The sequence below is a fragment of the Gekko japonicus genome, unplaced genomic scaffold (assembly GCF_001447785.1).
Source record: "Gekko japonicus isolate JY-2015 unplaced genomic scaffold, Gekko_japonicus_V1.1 scaffold2112, whole genome shotgun sequence".
Classification (NCBI taxonomy): Eukaryota; Metazoa; Chordata; class Lepidosauria; order Squamata; family Gekkonidae; genus Gekko; species Gekko japonicus.
Window position 1 is genome coordinate 109,038 of NW_015169846.1, and position 18,675 is coordinate 127,712.

The window sequence follows — 18,675 nt, forward strand, 5'->3', positions numbered from 1 at the left end:
CACTGACCAGATGAAAAGGTTATTAATACCAGGTTGCAGGATCTTGTGCCTCCAAGCCATACCCTGGGACATTAGAATGAAAGTTGTATTGATGGCTTGTGAGGACAGGTTTTTTCCCCCCAAGGAGGAACTGGACCTGACTCATGCACTAAAAAAAGCTCAGATACAGTACTTATTTCTGCTTTGCCAGTATGCGAGGCAATGAAGTGACTGACACAGAAGATGACTGGTCTCCTGGACCTTTAAGGGTCATGCAGAAGAGGGGAATTCTGCTGCCATAATAAAGGGCTACAGAGGTGAGAAAATCTAGACCTATTGTAATGCGATGGCAAAGGGCGGGATAAAATAAAACCTTTTATCCTCACAACAACCCTACAAGCACAGTTCCCTCTAAGCTGCACTAGGGGGTGCTGGTGCACAAAATTTTAGCTCCAGCTCAGGGATTTTAAGCTTCTGCTCACACTAAGGGGCCCTAACCTCTTGGGGCTCATAGAATTGGACCCCCTGGTCAAATCTTTTTGAAACTTGGGGGGGGGGAGTGGGGAGAGGCACCAGCAGCTATGCTGCAAATTTGGTGTCTCTACCTTAAAAAACAGCCCCACCCAGACCCAGATAACCCCAGATCGATTCTCCATTATAGCCTATGGGGCCCATTGATTATAATGGTCCCCATAGGCTATAATGGAGCAGGGGGGGAAGGAGAGGTTTTTTTGTACACTCGTTATGCTTTTCAGAATGATTTGTAAGCTGCCTTGAGTCACAAGAAAAGTGAGGTATAAATATTTGAATAAAAAAGTCATTTGGGCAGGTTGATAACATTTAAGCAACTTCCTGTTTGTTTGGTTAGGCAGGGTTCTAACAGTGATTGTTCAACCTCTGTTATACATTATACTTGACCTGTAATTTGTCATATTTCACTAAAAAAACCCAAAGTAGTCCGCCCCCCAGTGCTGGTATGTTTTCGACGGCTCAGCACGGGGCAACAGTCTGAGGCCAGGTCTACCAATATAGTGGAAAAGGGAGAGTAGACCTATTCTCTGGAGGCCTGGTCTACCCCAAAGAAGACCCCATTTTCTGTAATGAAATTTGACTTGATTCTGTTTTCTCTTATAATGTTTAAATTATTCCTAAAATATAGTTTAAAAGAATTCATTTGGAGATTTTTACAAGGTTATGGAAATAATCGAGAAAACCAATTTACACGATAGTCAAATGTAGACTCGCTCACAACTTTAAGGCTACTAGCTTTTTTCACTCATGAGGTAGAATTTTTGCTCACAACGCTGTGGAGCTTAGAGGGAACATTGCTTACAAAGTAGGTTAGATGACCCTGTGAATTTCACAGGAGAAGAGGTGATTTCAACCTGGGGCACCCCATTCTTAGTCCCACATTCTAACCGCTGTGCCATATGGAGCCCCCCAACGATAAAGATAGCATTTCTCATATCAACTTCAAATCTGTGGCAAAGCTATTGTCAGTTAATATTGCAAAAAGCACTAAAATGAGGGGCCCCCTACTTTAAGAAAAAAATATCCAGACAGTTTCCTGTGTCTAACTATATCCATGCTGGTCTTTTTAAAAAAAGATATGCAACCTAAGATGGGGGACTCAGAGCTCCAGGTCCCACACTGAGAGGGGGTGGCTGCTTTGGGTGCTCAGAAAGGGAAGCAGTTCCTCGTGGAAAGTCTCCTGGAAGGTGTAGAGGTGGCTCATGCTGCTGCTGTTGTAGAAAGAGAGCTGCCCCCCTTCAAAGTCCAGGTAGACCCCTACCTTTTCCATCCTCCCGCAGACAGAGAGCGGAGTCCGGGGCTCACTCAGAGCTTGGTACTCCCCGGCTCTCAGCTCAATGGCCCACACCCCTTCCTTGGGCTTGAAATTCAGGCGCTTCTTGCGTTTCACGGACTTCTTCGCTGCCCCCACCACCCAGCCCGCGCTCTCACCCACTCGGATCTCCCAATAGAAGCGCCCCGTGGTGAAGCCTTTCCGCCCCACCACACAAGGGCTAGAGATGAAGCGTTCGGGCTTTCGGCGCCAGAAACGCCTTCCTGGGCTGAACTTGATGCCGGTGGCTTCCTCCACGAGGATCAGGCTGGGGTGAGCAGAGTTGCAGTCCAAGGTGATGCATGCAGGGACTGGGGGGCAAGAAAACAAAGGAGAGAAAAAGGGATTGAATCCAACCAGCTTTTCAACTGCTGAAAAAGGAAAGAGGAGGTCCTTTTTGAGCGCCAAAAATACTGTTGGAGATCGTGGGACTTGGCTGAATGCATCAAATGTTCCTAGTGGACCATTTTAATAATATCTTTTTCTTGTTAAATAAATACATGAAAATTAATCAAGCACAGAAACAAAACCAGGGTTTTTTCATAATATGCAGTAAGGTTCAATATTTATTTCAACTGACAATAAAACCCGTTCTTCAGCAAATCTATCATTCTGAACCCTTTTTGCTTTCTATTTAGTCAAGGCTATTTTTTTCATATTGTTTATACCAACCCATTCATTGATGAGCTATCAGATTTATAGTAGGTGTTATGTATTGCATTGTATATAACTGCTATGTAACTGTGCCATTGAGTCTTGGATGTAAATACTGATGTGTGAATCGTCTGATTGAGATGCCATGTTGAGCTTCATCCTGGGCTAGGATCCTAATGTAACCAATAGGAGCCCTAGCCCAGAAAGTGTCTGCCAATCACCGTGCAGAGCGGGATCGCTTGTGATTGGTCGTTATTACTTCAACCTCATAGGTTGCCTTATTGTACAGTGGGTGTGGCTACATTAGCCGGGAGTGTTTAAATATAGAGCAGCCAGTGTATGTCTTTGGTTCGAATGATGGTTCTGGCTGGCGATCGTTGTACCGAGTACGGAGAAAGTAACAGAGCTGAAGAATAAACCGCATTCTTGCTGAATCACTCTCCGACTTCTTTGTTAAGCGCACGACTTAACAATTGGCGACGAGGATGGGATTCTAGTGCGGGTAGGCAGCCCCGCTAGAGCAGACCCCATGTCGGACAACGAGGAAATCGCCGAGGCCGGCCAGCCACAGGCTCCACCCGCTCTGGTGGCCCCGCCTGTGCGCATAACGATGGCCGCGAGCAGCCAGAAGTTCGAATGCTTCGACCCGACTACTGAAGACTGGGACTCTTACCTCACAAGGTTTGAGTTCCATCTGGAGGCGAATGACATCACGACGGAGGAGAAGAAGAGGGCGACTCTACTCAGCTCGTGTGGAAAGAGCGTTTTTGACATCGCCCGGTCACTGGTGGCACCAGATGACCTCAAAACCGTATCCTTTGAAAGCTTGACAGACAAGCTGAAATCACATTTCTCTCCACAGCCGTCGGAAATCGCCTGCAGGCACGCTTTTTACAAGCGGGGCCAGAACGCAAATGAGTCCATAGCTGAGTACGTTGCAGCTCTTCGCAAGGCAGCACGGCCTTGCAACTTCGCGAATGTGGAGGAGGCCCTCCGAGATCGCCTCGTTTGTGGTCTGAGAGACGAGCGACTGCAGCAACGCTTGTTCGCAAGAACTACACTAACGTGGGCCATCGCCTATGCCGAGGCTGTCGCCGCGGAAGCTGCTGACAGGTCAACCAGGGAAGTGAGACAACGGGTCGCCACAGCTGATCAACGCGTCCACCAGCAGAGGGCTAACGACGCAAGCAGCGACTCCGATGATGACGTCTGCAAAGTGAAGGCGGGAACGTCCAAGCGGACCCAACGGAAACCTGCCGAGTGTACAGCATGCGACGGTTGCGGCGGGAAACATCGGCGCGAGCGTTGCTGGGCGAGAGACCTCGACTGCCGGAAGTGCGGAAAGCGGGGGCATGTTGCCCGGGTATGCAGAGCCGCAAACAAGTCTTCACCAGCTTCATCTCCCCGCCGGCACCAACGTCCCCGAGCCGCACCGAAAGAAGACACCCGCCAGATGACAGGGAGCCTGTCGTCAGAAGCCACAGCCACCGTCCTAAGCACCGAGAGCCGAAAAAAGATCCACGTCATTCTCCATCTCGACGGCGCACCGTGTGAGATGGAAGTGGATTCCGGGTCGGCGGTAACCGTTTTGTCTACGCAGACGTGGCACAAGCTGTTCCCAACACGAAGTCGGCGGAGGTTGCGAGCTGCGGACATCCGATTGTCCGATTTTCAGGGAAATCGAATCCCTCTGGCGGGGAGGGATACGTTCACAGTTAATTTCAAAGGGAAAGGTGCTGTGCTTTCATGTTTGATCGCTGAGGGAAACCGTACCAACCTGCTCGGGTTGGACTGGTTTGAGCCTCTGGGTATTGCTGTTGTGGGAGTTAATAACGTTGTGGAAAATAAATGGGCTGTATTATATGCTGAATTTCCTGAAGTGTTTGGGGGCGGATTGGGAAAGTATAATGGTCCCCCAGTGTCTTTTGAGTTGGATCCTGCTATACGCCCTATACGCCTAAAATACAGGAAAGTGCCCATTCCGTTCAAGGCAAAGATCGAGGCTGAACTCGATAAGCTACTTGAACAAGGGGTGTTGGAACCAGTTCCTTGTAGTAAATGGGAAACCCCCATTGTTACTCCAATTAAACCCGATGGGTCAATACGAATTTGCGCTGACTACAAGTGCACGATTAACAAAGCCTTGCAGCAGCATTCGTACCCTGTACCAGTCATTAGCCACGTACTGGCATCACTGGGAGGAGGGAAGGTATTCGCCAAACTCGACCTGGCCCAAGCGTACCAACAACTCCCCGTGACCAAAGAGGCGGCTGACGCCCAGACCATCGTAACGCATAGGGGGGCGTTTAGAGTAAATCGACTCCAATTCGGAGTGAATGTTGCGCCGGGGATTTTTCAGAGCCTCATGGAGGGGTTGTTGAGGGGGGTGCCGGGCACGGTGCCCTATTTTGACGATGTCTTAATAGCGGGCAAATCTGATGACGAGCTGCTGTGCCGAGTGCGGGAGGTGCTCAAACGTTTTTCTGATGCGGGCCTGAAGGTAAAAAAGTCGAAGTGCCTGGTGGGAGTCCCGAGTGTGGAGTTCTTGGGGTTCCGGGTGGATGAGTTTGGGGTCCATCCTACTAACGATAAGGTCTCCGCAATCCAGAATGCCCCACGGCCACAAGGGAAGAAGGAGTTACAGTCCTTCCTAGGACTCCTTAATTTTTATCACGCCTTCTTGCCCCACAAGGCGTCGATTGCGGCCCCATTGCACAACCTGCTGCATAAAGACACAAAATGGAGGTGGGGTCCAGAGCATGAGCGGGCATTCGATGGGGTGAAAAAATTGTTGTCGTCTGATGCAGTGTTAACACATTATGATGAGGACAAACTGCTTGTGTTAGCTGCTGATGCGTCCCCATTTGGGGTGGGAGCTGTGCTGAGCCACGTAATGCCCGACGGGCGGGAAGCCCCTATCGCCTTTTATTCCAAGTCGCTAACAGCAGCGGAAAGAAACTACGCGCAGATTGACAAAGAGGCTTTGGCGCTAGTTTCCGCTGTTAAGAAGTTTCATGACTTTTTGTTTGGACGGAGATTCATACTGGTGACAGACCACAAGCCCCTGCTAGGGATTTTTGCCCAGGACCGGCAACTCCCTGATGTTATGTCCGCACGCATGTTGCGGTGGGCTTTGTTCCTCTCAGCCTACGAGTTCGACCTGGAGCACAGGCCGGGTAAGGCCATTGGACACGCTGATGCGCTCAGCCGCTGCCCTCTGCCCGGCCAGGACTTGGACCCTGCTCCTACTTGCTCCATTCTAGCTATCGAGGAACTGCCGGAGGCACCTGTGTCTGCTAAGGACATTGCTGCTGCGACAGCAAAAGACTCTGTGCTCAGTCGTGTTATTAACTGGGTGTGGAGGGGGTGGCCGGCAGGAACGTTGGAGCCGGAGTTCAAACCGTACAAAACGCGGGAAAGCGAAATGTCGGTATCAAAGGGCTGTTTGCTGTGGGGGAACAGAGTGATTGTACCGCAACGCTGGCGCGAAAAAGTGCTGAAATCACTACACGAGGGCCATCCCGGCATGGTGCATATGAAGGCTCTGGCCCGGGGATATGTATGGTGGCCTGGGATGGATGCTGACATTGAAGAGTGGGTACGGGGGTGTACGCCATGCCAGCAGGCGAGACCCGAACCGCCAACCGCCTTCCCACAGAAATGGGAATCGGCGGGAAAGCCTTGGTCGAGGCTGCACATAGATTTGGCGGGCCCAGTACAGGGTCAAATGTTTTTGATTGTGGTGGACTCTTTTTCGAAATGGTTGGAAGTGGCGCCAATGTCTACCACCACTTCCACTGCTGTTATAAATGTGTTGCGCCGCTTAATTGCCACGCATGGGTTGCCTGATGTCCTGGTAAGCGATAACGGCGCTCAGTTCGTGTCGCAAGAGTTTGCTCAATTCCTGGCTAACAATGGCATCAGGCAAATTACGTCTGCCCCGTTCCACCCAGCATCGAACGGGCAGGCAGAGCGAATGGTCCGCACGACCAAGGATGCGCTTGCCAAGCTAACATCCGGGGATTGGGTCCCTGAGGTGAGTACCGATGTGCCCGAGGGCCCCGGTACTGTCGGCGAGTCAGGGCAGACCCCTACTCAACGACCCATTGCTAGTAGTGGAAGTGCTCCTGACTCGGGAGTCCCCGAGCGTGATGCGGTTCCCCAAGCTGGGACATCTGCTGAGCCTGTACAGCCACGCAGGTCACAGAGAGTGCGCAGAGTGCCCACCTACTTAAGCGATTACGATTGTTCCTAATGTTTTTGCTTAGGGGGGAGGGATTTGTTATGTATTGCATTGTATATAACTGCTATGTAACTGTGCCATTGAGTCTTGGATGTAAATACTGATGTGTGAATCGTCTGATTGAGATGCCATGTTGAGCTTCATCCTGGGCTAGGATCCTAATGTAACCAATAGGAGCCCTAGCCCAGAAAGTGTCTGCCAATCACCGTGCAGAGCGGGATCGCTTGTGATTGGTCGTTATTACTTCAACCTCATAGGTTGCCTTATTGTACAGTGGGTGTGGCTACATTAGCCGGGAGTGTTTAAATATAGAGCAGCCAGTGTATGTCTTTGGTTCGAATGATGGTTCTGGCTGGCGATCGTTGTACCGAGTACGGAGAAAGTAACAGAGCTGAAGAATAAACCGCATTCTTGCTGAATCACTCTCCGACTTCTTTGTTAAGCGCACGACTTAACAGTAGGAAAAAAGCATCTTTTGTTTCGGGTGGTAATGAAAAAAGTATTACTTTAAGATTCATGACAATGAGATTCTTTGAATAACCCAAATGCAAGATCACATTGGGGTGGATCCCATTGTCCATTAGTGGAAGGCACTGATGGCTGCAGATCTTCCCCACATTTCCCATGATTGGAAAGGACTAATAGAGGAAGGGGAACACAGAAAAGATCTGCGATCCTTGCACCTGCAGATTGTGGGATCCAGCCTATTCTCTATTAAAAACTGTGGAATGTACGCATTTCTGCCAGTTTCCAGGCTCAGACTGATATACTCCAGAAGGAAGTACCAGAATATGGTTTTTTTAGACCAATAGTCCAAGTCAGAACTTCTAAGTAATAAAAGGGAGGACTATTGAGCTACCTATGCTGGATTTTCAAACAGTGGTACAACTGCCATGCAAGCAACCCCTATTCCCAGAATGCCCCAGGAGTCTCCTCACCTGGATATACTGCACCTAAGAGCTCCTTCCAGGCATAGAACTGCAGGGGTCCCTTGAATTCACCAAGGTTCAAGTCTACAGGCACAACTCCAAATTCATCATCCTCTTCTGTCTCTACAGCCTTCTCTTGCTCTTCTTCCTCCTCACTTTCCTCCTCTTCCTCTTCTTCTTCCTCCTCTTCTTCATCTACATTGTCTCCCTCTTCTGCCTCATTCTCACATTCATCTGTATCTTCACCGCTAGCCTCCAATCCTTCTTCTGCCATCGCCACTTCAGTTTCTTCTTCCTCGTCCACCGGGGTTCCTTGCTCCTTGCGGACCCTGTGGAAGGAGAGCTCCCAGAGTGTCAGCCATTTTAGGCAGATTGTCTTCACAAACTGGGTTTAAGTAGTGCTTGTGGGCCTTCAATTTTTAGGGCAATGTTATGAAGACACACAACACAGCTTCCACTGGCTTCCAGGGGAAGGGGAGGTGACCTTTTTGGAGCCAAAATCATAAGCCATGGACGAAAAAGGTTTCTTTGCTGAACTTTTTACACAGTGAGATCCACAAAACTTTGCTTTGCCTCTGTCCCTGGGACAGGGCTGCCAAACTTTTCAACAAGCTCATTAGCTGAGCCTTTACAGTGCAGCTTAAGGACTTAAAAAACATACAGTTTCCCTTCAGGGGGAGAAATGTTTCACCTGCTGTTTAAAGAGCAGGCCAAAAAGGCCACACAAGCAGAAGCAGCTAGAAGTTCCATCTCCCTCAGACTATTTATAAAGGCTTCACCTGTCTGAGACTGCTTGGTATCCTACAAAAGGCAGGCACGACTCACCTCTCCAGTAACTCCTTTGCCTCCTGGACAAGAAGAAACAGAAAAGGATGGGGGTGAGAGAAGAATGCAAAATGGCTGCCTTTTAATTCACCCGTAACAGAAGCTCTGTGGTCATTTCAGTACAAATTATGCAAAGGTGGTCAGGAGAGCTATCGGGATCCTTAAATAAGGTGCCTTACTCTGAGTGACTGTGCAGTTCTGGCCAAATAAACACCCTTCAACATTGTCTACTCCACTGAGATTTGCTTAATAAAGCAAGAGAGAGTTGGATAAAACCTTATATCCAGGACTCTAGGTGTGAATTGGATAATCTGAGGTTTCTTTTAGCAGGGGTGGATTTTAATATCACATTGGCAGTTGCCAGGTTCTTCTCTCAGTCACTTAATATTAAAAATGATTGAACTTTATGTTATATAGATGCACATATTAAATAAATCCCCCCCCCCTTTTAAAGTTGTAGAGTGTGGCACTGTTCAGAGCCAAATTGGCTATAAGAGCAGTATCATTAAAGTAAAGTAATTATGCAAAGGAGTCTAAAGTAAGTTTTCTAGTTAAGTTTTCCTGTACCTTGTTATTTTCCCATACAGAAGGGTATTATATCCCATATTAATAATATTCACACAAGGCACAGACAAGACGTGAGAAGATTACAGGTGAAAATGTTTTTGATCAATCTTTCCCCCTCTTCCCAAGCAGACTCTGGATATGGGTGGGTCCTTCTCACCTTGAGGAAACTGATGTGATCCTTGCATTCAAGCCCTGCTCGTACTCGGCAGAGCGTCTCCGACCAAGAGGCCACTTTCCAAGTCAGTTCCTTCAGCTTGGTTTCCATCTGGACCAGGTTCTTCTCTCGTTGATGCTCCAGGGCCACCTTCAGACTATACTCTCTGTCAGTCAGTAACTGGTGCATCTTCACGAACTCCCCAGAGACGTGATCAGACAAGGACTCAGAGCAGGTCTGAAAGGGAATGGGTGTCAAACAAGAACATAAAAAGAGCCCAGCTGGATCCAACCAGTAGTTGATCTGTCTCAAACACTGGCCAACCAGTTCCTCTGGAAGTCTAATAGCAGGGCATAGTTGCCATGACATTGCTTCCAGGCACTGCTATTCAAAGGGTTACTGCCTCTGAATGTGCAGGTTCCCTTTTAGTCACCATGGCTAGTAGTCACTGATAGCCCTCTCCTCCATGCATCTAATAATCTTTTAAAGCTGCCTATGCCTGTCCGGCAGCCACCACTACATTCTGTGGTAGAGAATTCCATGCTTTAATCACTCATTGTGTAAAGCAGTATTTCCTTTCCTCTGTCCTGAATCTACCGCCCATCAAATTCATTTGGATGCCCTCAAGCTCTATAGTATTTTGGGAGAGAAGGGATAAGTTCTCTCTGTCTGCTTTCTCTGTCCAATGCATGATTCTGTATCATGACACCCCACCTGCAGTTATCTCTTTTCTAAACCGAAAACTCCTCTTCAGACTTTCCTCATAGGAAAGGTGCTACCAACTTGGTCACCCTCTTGGTCACATGTCAGAGGCCTGCTCCAACAATGAGTGTGTCCGTCCCAAAGCTGAAAATGGAATCCACATGTCTGGCAAGGCGGAGCTCATTGTACCTGTCATAAGAAGAAGCCGTGGGAAATGGATCCCATTAACATGTGGAGCCTCTAACATGTATCTATATTTATTTATTATTTCAACTTTTACCCCGCCCTCCCTGCCAAGGCAAAGCTCAGGTCAGCTTACATAAATCCCAGTAAAAACAATGTGCATCACAATTTAAAATACACAATAAAATACCCAATAAACAATTTAACATGTCAATGGCGATCCAGATGTAGTAAAGTGCGTTTAGAACACGTTCAGCGGTGCATCCCCCCTCCAGGTAGCTTCGGCTGGAAAGAGGTTGGCGCAGGGGACAGCTGATAAGGTGCTGCTTCTATCGGAAGGCCTGCCGGAAAAGCTCCGTTTTCACGGCCCTGCGGAACTGTCCAAGGTCCCGCAGGGCCCTGATCTCGCCAGGGAGTTCGTTCCAATAAGTCGGAGCTGCCAAAGAGAACGCCCTGGTCCTGGTCGATGTCAATCTGGCGCCCTTAGGACCAGGGAGGGCCAAACGGTTTTGTGACCCTGATCCCAGTGCTCTCTGGGGAACATGTATGTGGTGTTTGGTCATCACAACCTGAGTGTTAATGCTACTGCTCCATGTTCCAGTCACCTACTGGAAAGTATATCTGAGACACAGACGATGTGTGAGTGCCATGCAAAAAGTACTTAAACGTTACAGGCCGAGCAGGGATCATTCACCATTGGGAAGCCACTGTCATGTGTTCCAGAGGGAAATGATAGTCTACATTGGGCTGTATCAGTTTATCCCAAATAGGGCTTTAATGCACTGGGTTTTCCCTGCAGCTTGGTTTTTTTAACTGTGTCAGGATCCCCCCCCCCACTTCAAAGTATCATTGGTTTCCTCCCCCTTAAATTTTCCTTTGTTTTTTTCAGACTACCACACATACAGGAAAAACTCAAAGAAAAACTGGAGAACTCAAATGATACTGTGTGTAAGGAAGAGAAAAAAAAACACAACGCAGTTCAGAACCAAAACTTGCAGAAGAAAAAGGGGTGTCGAAAAGCCCACAGTAAAACTATCAAAAACAAATGATAAACTAATCATGTTCTTTGGCCTCAAAATGTCATTCTCCCACTGCCTTGAACTGAAGCAGCCTCCTATGTACTGCTGAATATGAAACAGCAAATGCTGAACGTCAATTGTAAGACATAGAATAATATTCAACAAATAGCTAGAATGAGAATTCACAGTGCATTTTGAGATTATTGGTAAGGGACGGATCTAGTTCCCACTAGACAGGGGCTCCATGCTCCTGCCAACCACCCTAACCAATACTACACCTTTAATTCTAGAATGTTCTCCTGCTGACGGCACTGGCTCCTTTTTAGACAGTGGAGCCCTTCTTGCAGGGGTTCTAGAGAAGCTTTCAGCTGATCCTAGGGGGAAGGGAAAAAGCAAACACATTTGGAGTCACCTAAAATGAGTGGAGGACAATGCCACATGTTCACCCTTAAAGATCTTCCATGTGAAAACAGAAACACTCCCACTGTGCATCTGATATGAAGTTCTTGTCTCATTGCCCAAGAAACATAAGGACTCTATAATGTGATGTTTGCCCAATAGGACAGACTCTGTATGGATATATGGACAGTGGGTCAAGCCAACTGTACTCCTGCCATCAAAATAATATCAACTCCATTCCCTGCAATACTGCTGGCTCTCTTTTCTTCTACAGTGCGTTTTTTGCTCAAGTTTTGTCCAGGCAACATAAAGCATGCTATAAAATCTATCCAGTCCTCCTCCTCCACTCTTTGGAAGGGTAGGATGAGATTTCTAAACAATCCCCTCCACAATTTTTCACAGGTTGCCAACTTGTGGATTTTCAATCTTGTTCACGAGTTTTAACAAACTTGCCTAGAGTGGGGCCAGCAGGTGTGATCTTACTTCTCCTTACACAAGTTTATTCTCCCCAGATTTAGTTTATGAACCATCAGTCATTCATGAGGGAAAGGCGTTCTGTGGTGAGTGGTAGAAAGTGCTATCAAGTTGCAGTGGAATTACGGCAACCCCATAGGATTTTTGTGGTAAGAGATAAACAGAGGTAGTTTGCCATTGCCTGCCCTGCATACCAACCTCTGCATAACAACCCTGGACTTCCTTGATGGTCTCCCATCCAAATCTTAACCAGGGCCAACCCTGCTTAGCTTCCAAGATCTGATGAGCTCAGGCTAGCCTGGGCCATCCACGTAGATCCTTAGAAACCCTGATATGTATCCACTCATCCACAGACTTCATTGAGTGGGTTTTCTTCTTCCTCCTGCTGCTGCACTTCACTTAACCCCACCTCAGTTTTGTTCCTGGGCTCATCAGACTTTCAGGAATAGCACAGAGAGCTAAGCAGGAGGGGGGAATATGTGAAAAATGACAGCCCCCTTCTTCTGATAACAGAAATAGTCCCTCAGAGGAACTACATGGTCCTACCACTGAGTTTGTGGTGCCGAGACATGATCCAGCTCCTCTCTATATCCTAGTCCTTCCCTCATTACGCCAGTCTCCTCAGAAAAGGCCCCACATTTTCCGATTTATCTGCTCAAACCTTGTTCTCTACCCACAGAACCTAGTATTTTTGTCACTCGCCTGATAGGCCTGAACGGCATTTTTGATGGGCAGAAAGTCATGTCCACGATGCTGAGGTAAGTCCCGGCAGATGACACAAACAGGTCCCTCATCCTGGCTGCAGAAGAGTTTAAGCGGTTCTTCATGTTCCTCACAGAAGTACCAGCCGCCAGCCCCACCCAACTGAGGGCCTTCGTCCAGCTTGAGGAGCCGGGCCTTTTCCGCCAGGCTGCAGAGGGCTCGGTTGACCGCCATGCGGCGCAAAGCAAAAGGCCGCCGGCACTCGGGGCAGAGCCCGCGTCTCTGGCCCTTGGGGATACAGGGTTCTAAGCATGGGGCACAGAAGCTGTGGCCACACTCAAGCATGTGGGGGTCCCGAAAGATGGAGAGACAGATGGGACACAGCAGGTCCTCAGTGAAGCTGGACACCTCTCTCACAGATGCCATGACAAGTGATCAAAGAGAGGTCCACGCTTCTCTCAGATATGGCCTGCAGTGTTTCTATTGGGTTGGTGGACTCCTTGAATCGTTCTCTCTGCTGAGGTGAAATTTTTACCCCCTCATGGAAACATCTCAGAAAAAGTTTTCTTTCTTTTCTTCAGACAAGCGTCTTCTTCCTGAACCGTGCTGTCTTCCCTTGAACTAGGCCTGAAACTGGAATGTCCTAATAATAAAAACAACAATAATATATTTGCTGGAAGTTGTGATGGGTTCCTGTGAATTAGAAGCTAAAGAACATTCAACAGCTCCTGGGGCACTTGACACCCCTTTCTTTAATTTTGGATTAAGTGGGAGCCTGCCAGCTAAAAGCAGCAGGTGGGAGAGTTGTTCACCATTTTCATCTTGGCAGCTGCCCATCAAAGACATTTCGCAGTAGGAAGAGTTCACATAAGTCTCCGTTGCCCCAGCGCATTCTCCCACATGATTGTGAGCTGCAAGCACAGAAAGGTGTGCCTTCTGGGAAAAGGAACTGAAGAATTGAGCAGTGACTCATGAAAGCTCATACCCTACCACAAATTTTGTTAGTCTGTAAGGTGCTACTGGAGTACTACACCATACACTTAAAGTCCAATGCAGGAATATGAGGAGAAGAGGGGATGGGAGAATAACATGGGCTCCCCTTTCATGATCGACTCCTTGCCCTCAGAAAATAGGGCTGAGCTCGAAATATTGAGGACAAAGAGAATAGCGTCTGTGCCCCTTCACAAAAAGGATGCAGGTGTGGGGCTGAACTGCTGGGTTTGGGTTAGTATGCCCTGAATCTAGAAAGCAAATAATAGCAATGGTCAGCCACAGAATGTAAATAAAAAATCCACAAAAGGGGGGACGGATGCTAGGGCATATCTTTCTGGAATCTCTGAAAGAGAATCATCCTGTGTCTTCTTGTCTTTTTTTTTTTTTTTTTAAAGAATGGATAAAGAGATGCTTTGCTGTCCTAAAACAATGTCTGCTGTTTTACCACTGATTCTTTATTGTATTTACCCTCCCCATTGGCCCTAGAACAATTTGGTGGCAGATCCCTGTTTCTATTCACTCCTGTTCCCCCCACCCCCACCACCAATCAGACATGTATTTGTTTAACAGTCTGCCTTTCTCTCTTAGACTCAAGGTGGATTACACAGGGTAATTCAATGCAATCAATAGGATGAGGCATCTATCAAGCTAGGGTTGCCATATTTTGAAAAGCAAAAAAGAGGACATTTCCCAACTGACTACTTCAAACAAGCGATCACTATGACAAATTTCATTTGAAATGCCCCTACTGTTTAAGCTGTGATAATGGGTGCTAACTAGGAATATTCCTAACCTTCCAACCCCAAAAGAGGGCATTTTCATCAGGTTTTTTAAAAAGAGCTCAAAAGAGGACGGATGGACACACACACAAAAAAGAGGCCGCGTCCTCTAAAAAGGGGACATCTGGTAACCAGTGTTCCCTCTAAGCTGAGTTAGTGTGAGCTAGCTCACAGTTTTCTAGCCTCCAGCTCACACATTTTTGTCTCAGCTCAGGAAGGATGGCTCCAGAGCAAACTAATTTATGCAGTAGCCAAATCGCTCGCTCACAACTTTAATGCCAGTAGCTCACAAAGTAGAATTTTTGCTCACAAGACTCCATAACTTAGAGGGAGCATTGCTGGTAACCCTAAATAAGCATTGTGTGCTTCAAGCACAGAACAGGAGTGAACAGGGACAAAGAAGAAAGACAAAAAAACCCTCAGAAATTGAAACTGCTCAAAGGACTGACCCAGTCCTTGCAATACCCGCCCCCCCAGTGGGTAACTAAAACAAGCTGATTTTATCAAATCATCTTAACTTTGGGAGCAGATCGATCAAGATGGGCAGCCGTGTCTGTAGCAGCAGAAAGGAGCAAGAGCAGTCTTTAAGGGGCCACTGCATTCTTTCTCTTTTCTACTGTTGGGGAGTAGATCTTTTTGGCAGAAATAAAATTATTTCGTGTCGTGCTTCTTTAGGTTTCCCGCAAGCATCTCCGGATCACCCCATTCCCAAATCAAGAACTTTGTTGCATCCTAACCTACGACACTCCCCCCCACACACACACACTTCTTAAAAGCCCTGGTTTCTAGTCGCTCAAACCCTGTAATCTGCAGTTTGGTTTAGTCTGACTCAAAACACGGGGGTCCCCCAAGATCCAGACATTGTGGGCTGCAGCAGAGAGTAGAAAGGCGCCGTCTTACCCTTTTGGCCAAGTGCTTTCCCCTACTTTGACCTGCAGAACCCCAGAGGTTTTCTTCTGATTGGGAGACGGCTGCCCTTCGACTTTTGTTTAAAACTACTCCTCCGGAAAGAAACTAGCTGTCTCCTTAGTCTCTTGGGAGGGTCCCTTGTTGTTCCGCACCCGCTCTCTCTCCTAGTCGTCGTTCCCTTTTGCATGCATGGGAGGCAGAGAGACTTCGGGACCTGCAAACTGCAGCAGGACTCGGATGATGCGGCACTTCTTCCCTCCGCGCCCTGCAAGCCTCTCAGAAGAAGCCTGACTCAGCGCTTTCCCTGTCCTGCCGAGGCGGCGGTTGCTGCTGCTGCCGCTGCCACCGCCGCCGCCTCCGGCGAGGAGGGGAGGGATTGGGGAGCGGGTGAAAAGAAGGGCTCTGTTGTTAGCGGTGTTTAAACTCGACGATCAAAGGAAGTGAAAGCGGGGATTTCTGTTCCAAGGTGGGTTTGGTGAAACAACAGAGTGAAAAGCCAATGCAGAGTCGCCCCATGAGGACTTTCTGTTTCTACTAATGCTCTCAGTGCCACAAGCTAAGGGGTGCCTCCTGCGCGTGTTTAGAATTCAACTATTAAGTAGTCCTAACCAGTGTGTTCCCTCTAAGGTGAGTGAGTGTGAGCTTGTTGGGATTCTTTTTTGAGTAAGTCAGCAGAGTATTAAGAGACTGAGTCCATGGTGTGTTTTAAAATATAAAAGTTTACTATAAACCTAACATGGGGAAAAGGTACACAGGATATAAAATAAAGAGCTAATATGTCTACATCCTTACAGCTAAAAGGTAAAAAAAAAGGGGAAGAGACTAATGGCGTCTCCTTCTCCCTCAGAACAAAGAAGGGGAAGAGAAGCCATAAAATGGTAATACACCTTGACACTTTAGTCCCAATCAAATCCCTAGATCAGGGAGAAAATTCCCGGGCTTCCTATTGTCTAAACAGATTGGTTACAAACAAGCATGTGACTTAACAAACATCATCAACCCTGTAAATACTGAAGTGTTTTGACTTGTAACACCCAACAGAGCTAGCTCACAGTTTTTTAGCCTCCGACTCACACATTTTTGCCTTAGCTCAGGAAGGATGGCTCCAGAGCAAATTTATTTATGCAGTAGCGAAATCGCTCACTGACAACTTTAATGCCAGTAGCTCACAAAGTAGAATTTTTGCTCACAAGACTCCACAGTTTAGAGGTAGCCTTGGTCCTAACCTGGATAGCCCAAGTAAGCCTGAACATAAGCAGGTTGGCCCTGGCTGGTATTCAGATGGACGGTCACCAAGAAATACCAGGGTGGCTCTGCAGAGGTGGGCAACTACAAGCCATCTCTCTGAATCTCTTGCCTTGAAAACCTCCCAGGGCTTGTCATAAATCAGCTGTGGCAATGGCAAAAAAGGGTAGCCAGACCCAGCTTGGCAACCAGCAAGGGGGCAGGGGCACTGGAAATGGGAAATGGTCCTCTCTCTGGGAATTGCCCAACTTACCTAATGGGCAAGAAGGTCTCCTGGAGGAGATGCTTGTTTCTTTTTCTCCAGAGTATCGAACCCTTGAGGGTGGGGTTGCCAGCCCCCACCCGTTTCCTCCAGAAGTGGCGTCAGTCTTCTCTAGGAATCGTGAAAAATCCCATGGTTTTGCCATAACTTGGAAGGAAACAACCAAGCACCTTCTTGAGGGGAACTTCTTCTTGCCCATCAATCAAACAGATGCAGAGTCGTGTATGGCCGGGATGGCAAAAGCAGAGACCACGGAAACCACAGCGTCTCCAGCTCTTTCTGTTTCTAAGGGGCAGTGAGTATTCCCCAGGAATTTATGTAAAGGTAAAGGTTTCCCTTGCTCGAAAGCCAGTCGAATCTGACTCTAAGGTTGCGGTGCTCATCTCCGTTTCAAAGCCGAAGAGCCAGCGCTGTCCGAAGACGTTTCCGTGGTCATGTGGCCGGCATGACTAAACACCAAGGTGCACGGAACGCTGTTACCTTCCCACCGAAGTGGTACCTATTTATCTACTTGCAATTTCTTGCTTTCAAACTGCTAGGTTGGCAGGAGCTGGGGCCAGAGACGGGAGCTCACTCCATCATGCGGCACTTGGGTCTCGAACTGCTGTTCTGGTCTGCAGTTCAGCATCTTAATCACTTGAGCCCCCGTAGCCCTATCTAATCCCCTCTTAAAGCCATCTGTGCTTGTGGCCACATCACTACATCCTCTGGTAGTGAATACCACATTTTCATCTCTTGAGTAAAAACCTCCTTTGAAAGTGTATTGTGACTGGTGGTAATTTCAGATAATGGTCTAGTTCTGTGAAACCTGAACAGCAAACTAGGGTTTAAAAACTCAGACCAAACTCAGTGTTGACCTCTTGTTGCCAACCTCAGGAGAAGGGTTGCCAGGTCCAGCCACCGTCTGGGGATGGGGGGGGGGTAGGGTTGGGAAACGCCTGGAGATTTGGAGGCGGAGCCTGGGGAGGACAGAGATCTCAGTGGGGTACAATGCCACAGAGTCCACCCTCCAAAGCATCCATCTTCTCCAGGGGAACTAATCCCTGTAGTCTGTAGATGAGATTATTCTGAGGGATCCCCAGGTCCTACCTGGAGGCCAGCATCCCTACTCAGTAGGAGTGCCAACCTCCAGGTGGTGGCTGGAGATCTCCCACTATTACAACAGATCTCCAGGCAACAGAGACCAGCTCCCCTGGAGAAAATGGCCACTTTGGAAGGTGGATTCAATGGCATGGAAGTCCCTCCCTCCCCAAACCCCACCCTCCTCAGGCTCCACCCCCAAAATCTCCAGGTATTTCCCAGTCTGGAGCTGGCAACCCGACTACTCAGGTGGGGCCCAGGGCCAGAGGTCATTTCAGGGGGGAATGCGGGGGAACATAGTTCCCCCAGGTGAGGTGCAGGGGGCAGGGCACATGACGAAGCCCCGCCCCCTGCTTCCGGCAGCCCCGCTTCCAACCCTCATCCAGCCAGGAGGAGGCAGGAGAAGAGGGAGGGTAAGTTGCTTCCTCCCTGCCTCTCCCCACCCTCGCCTGCCTGGGGCCAGGGAGGGCCTTGGCAGGGCTTCCTCGCACTCCCGCTGGCCTTGCAGGTCCACCGCCGGGCCCCTGATGTCAGGGGGTGTGGCATATGCTAATGAGTTATGCTAATGAGTTCCCCTAGCTCTTTTTCTACGAAATGACCCCTGCCCAGGGCTCTCCTCAGATTAGCTGTATATCTGTTTCTGAACCATGCCAAAGTATGATTGATAGAGCTGCAAAATGGAGGTAGGGACAGACGGGGGGGGGGGGTAGTTACCCAAAGCCATAAAATCACAG

The 18,675-nt window shown here is 48.4% G+C and overlaps 1 protein-coding gene across 1 annotated transcript; it reads right to left on the reverse strand.

The window, feature by feature from the left end:
• Positions 1-1,609: 1,609 nt before the first annotated feature.
• LOC107115601 (zinc-binding protein A33-like) lies at positions 1,610-13,099 on the reverse strand. Its single transcript, XM_015417341.1, has 6 exons — positions 12,674-13,099; positions 11,377-11,472; positions 9,198-9,431; positions 8,474-8,496; positions 7,658-7,977; positions 1,610-2,133 (listed from the first exon to the last, which is right to left on the reverse strand). The coding sequence occupies exons 1-6, from the start codon at positions 13,097-13,099 to the stop codon at positions 1,610-1,612; spliced, it is 1,623 nt and encodes a 540-aa protein (XP_015272827.1).
• Between the last annotated feature and the right edge of the window lie 5,576 nt (positions 13,100-18,675).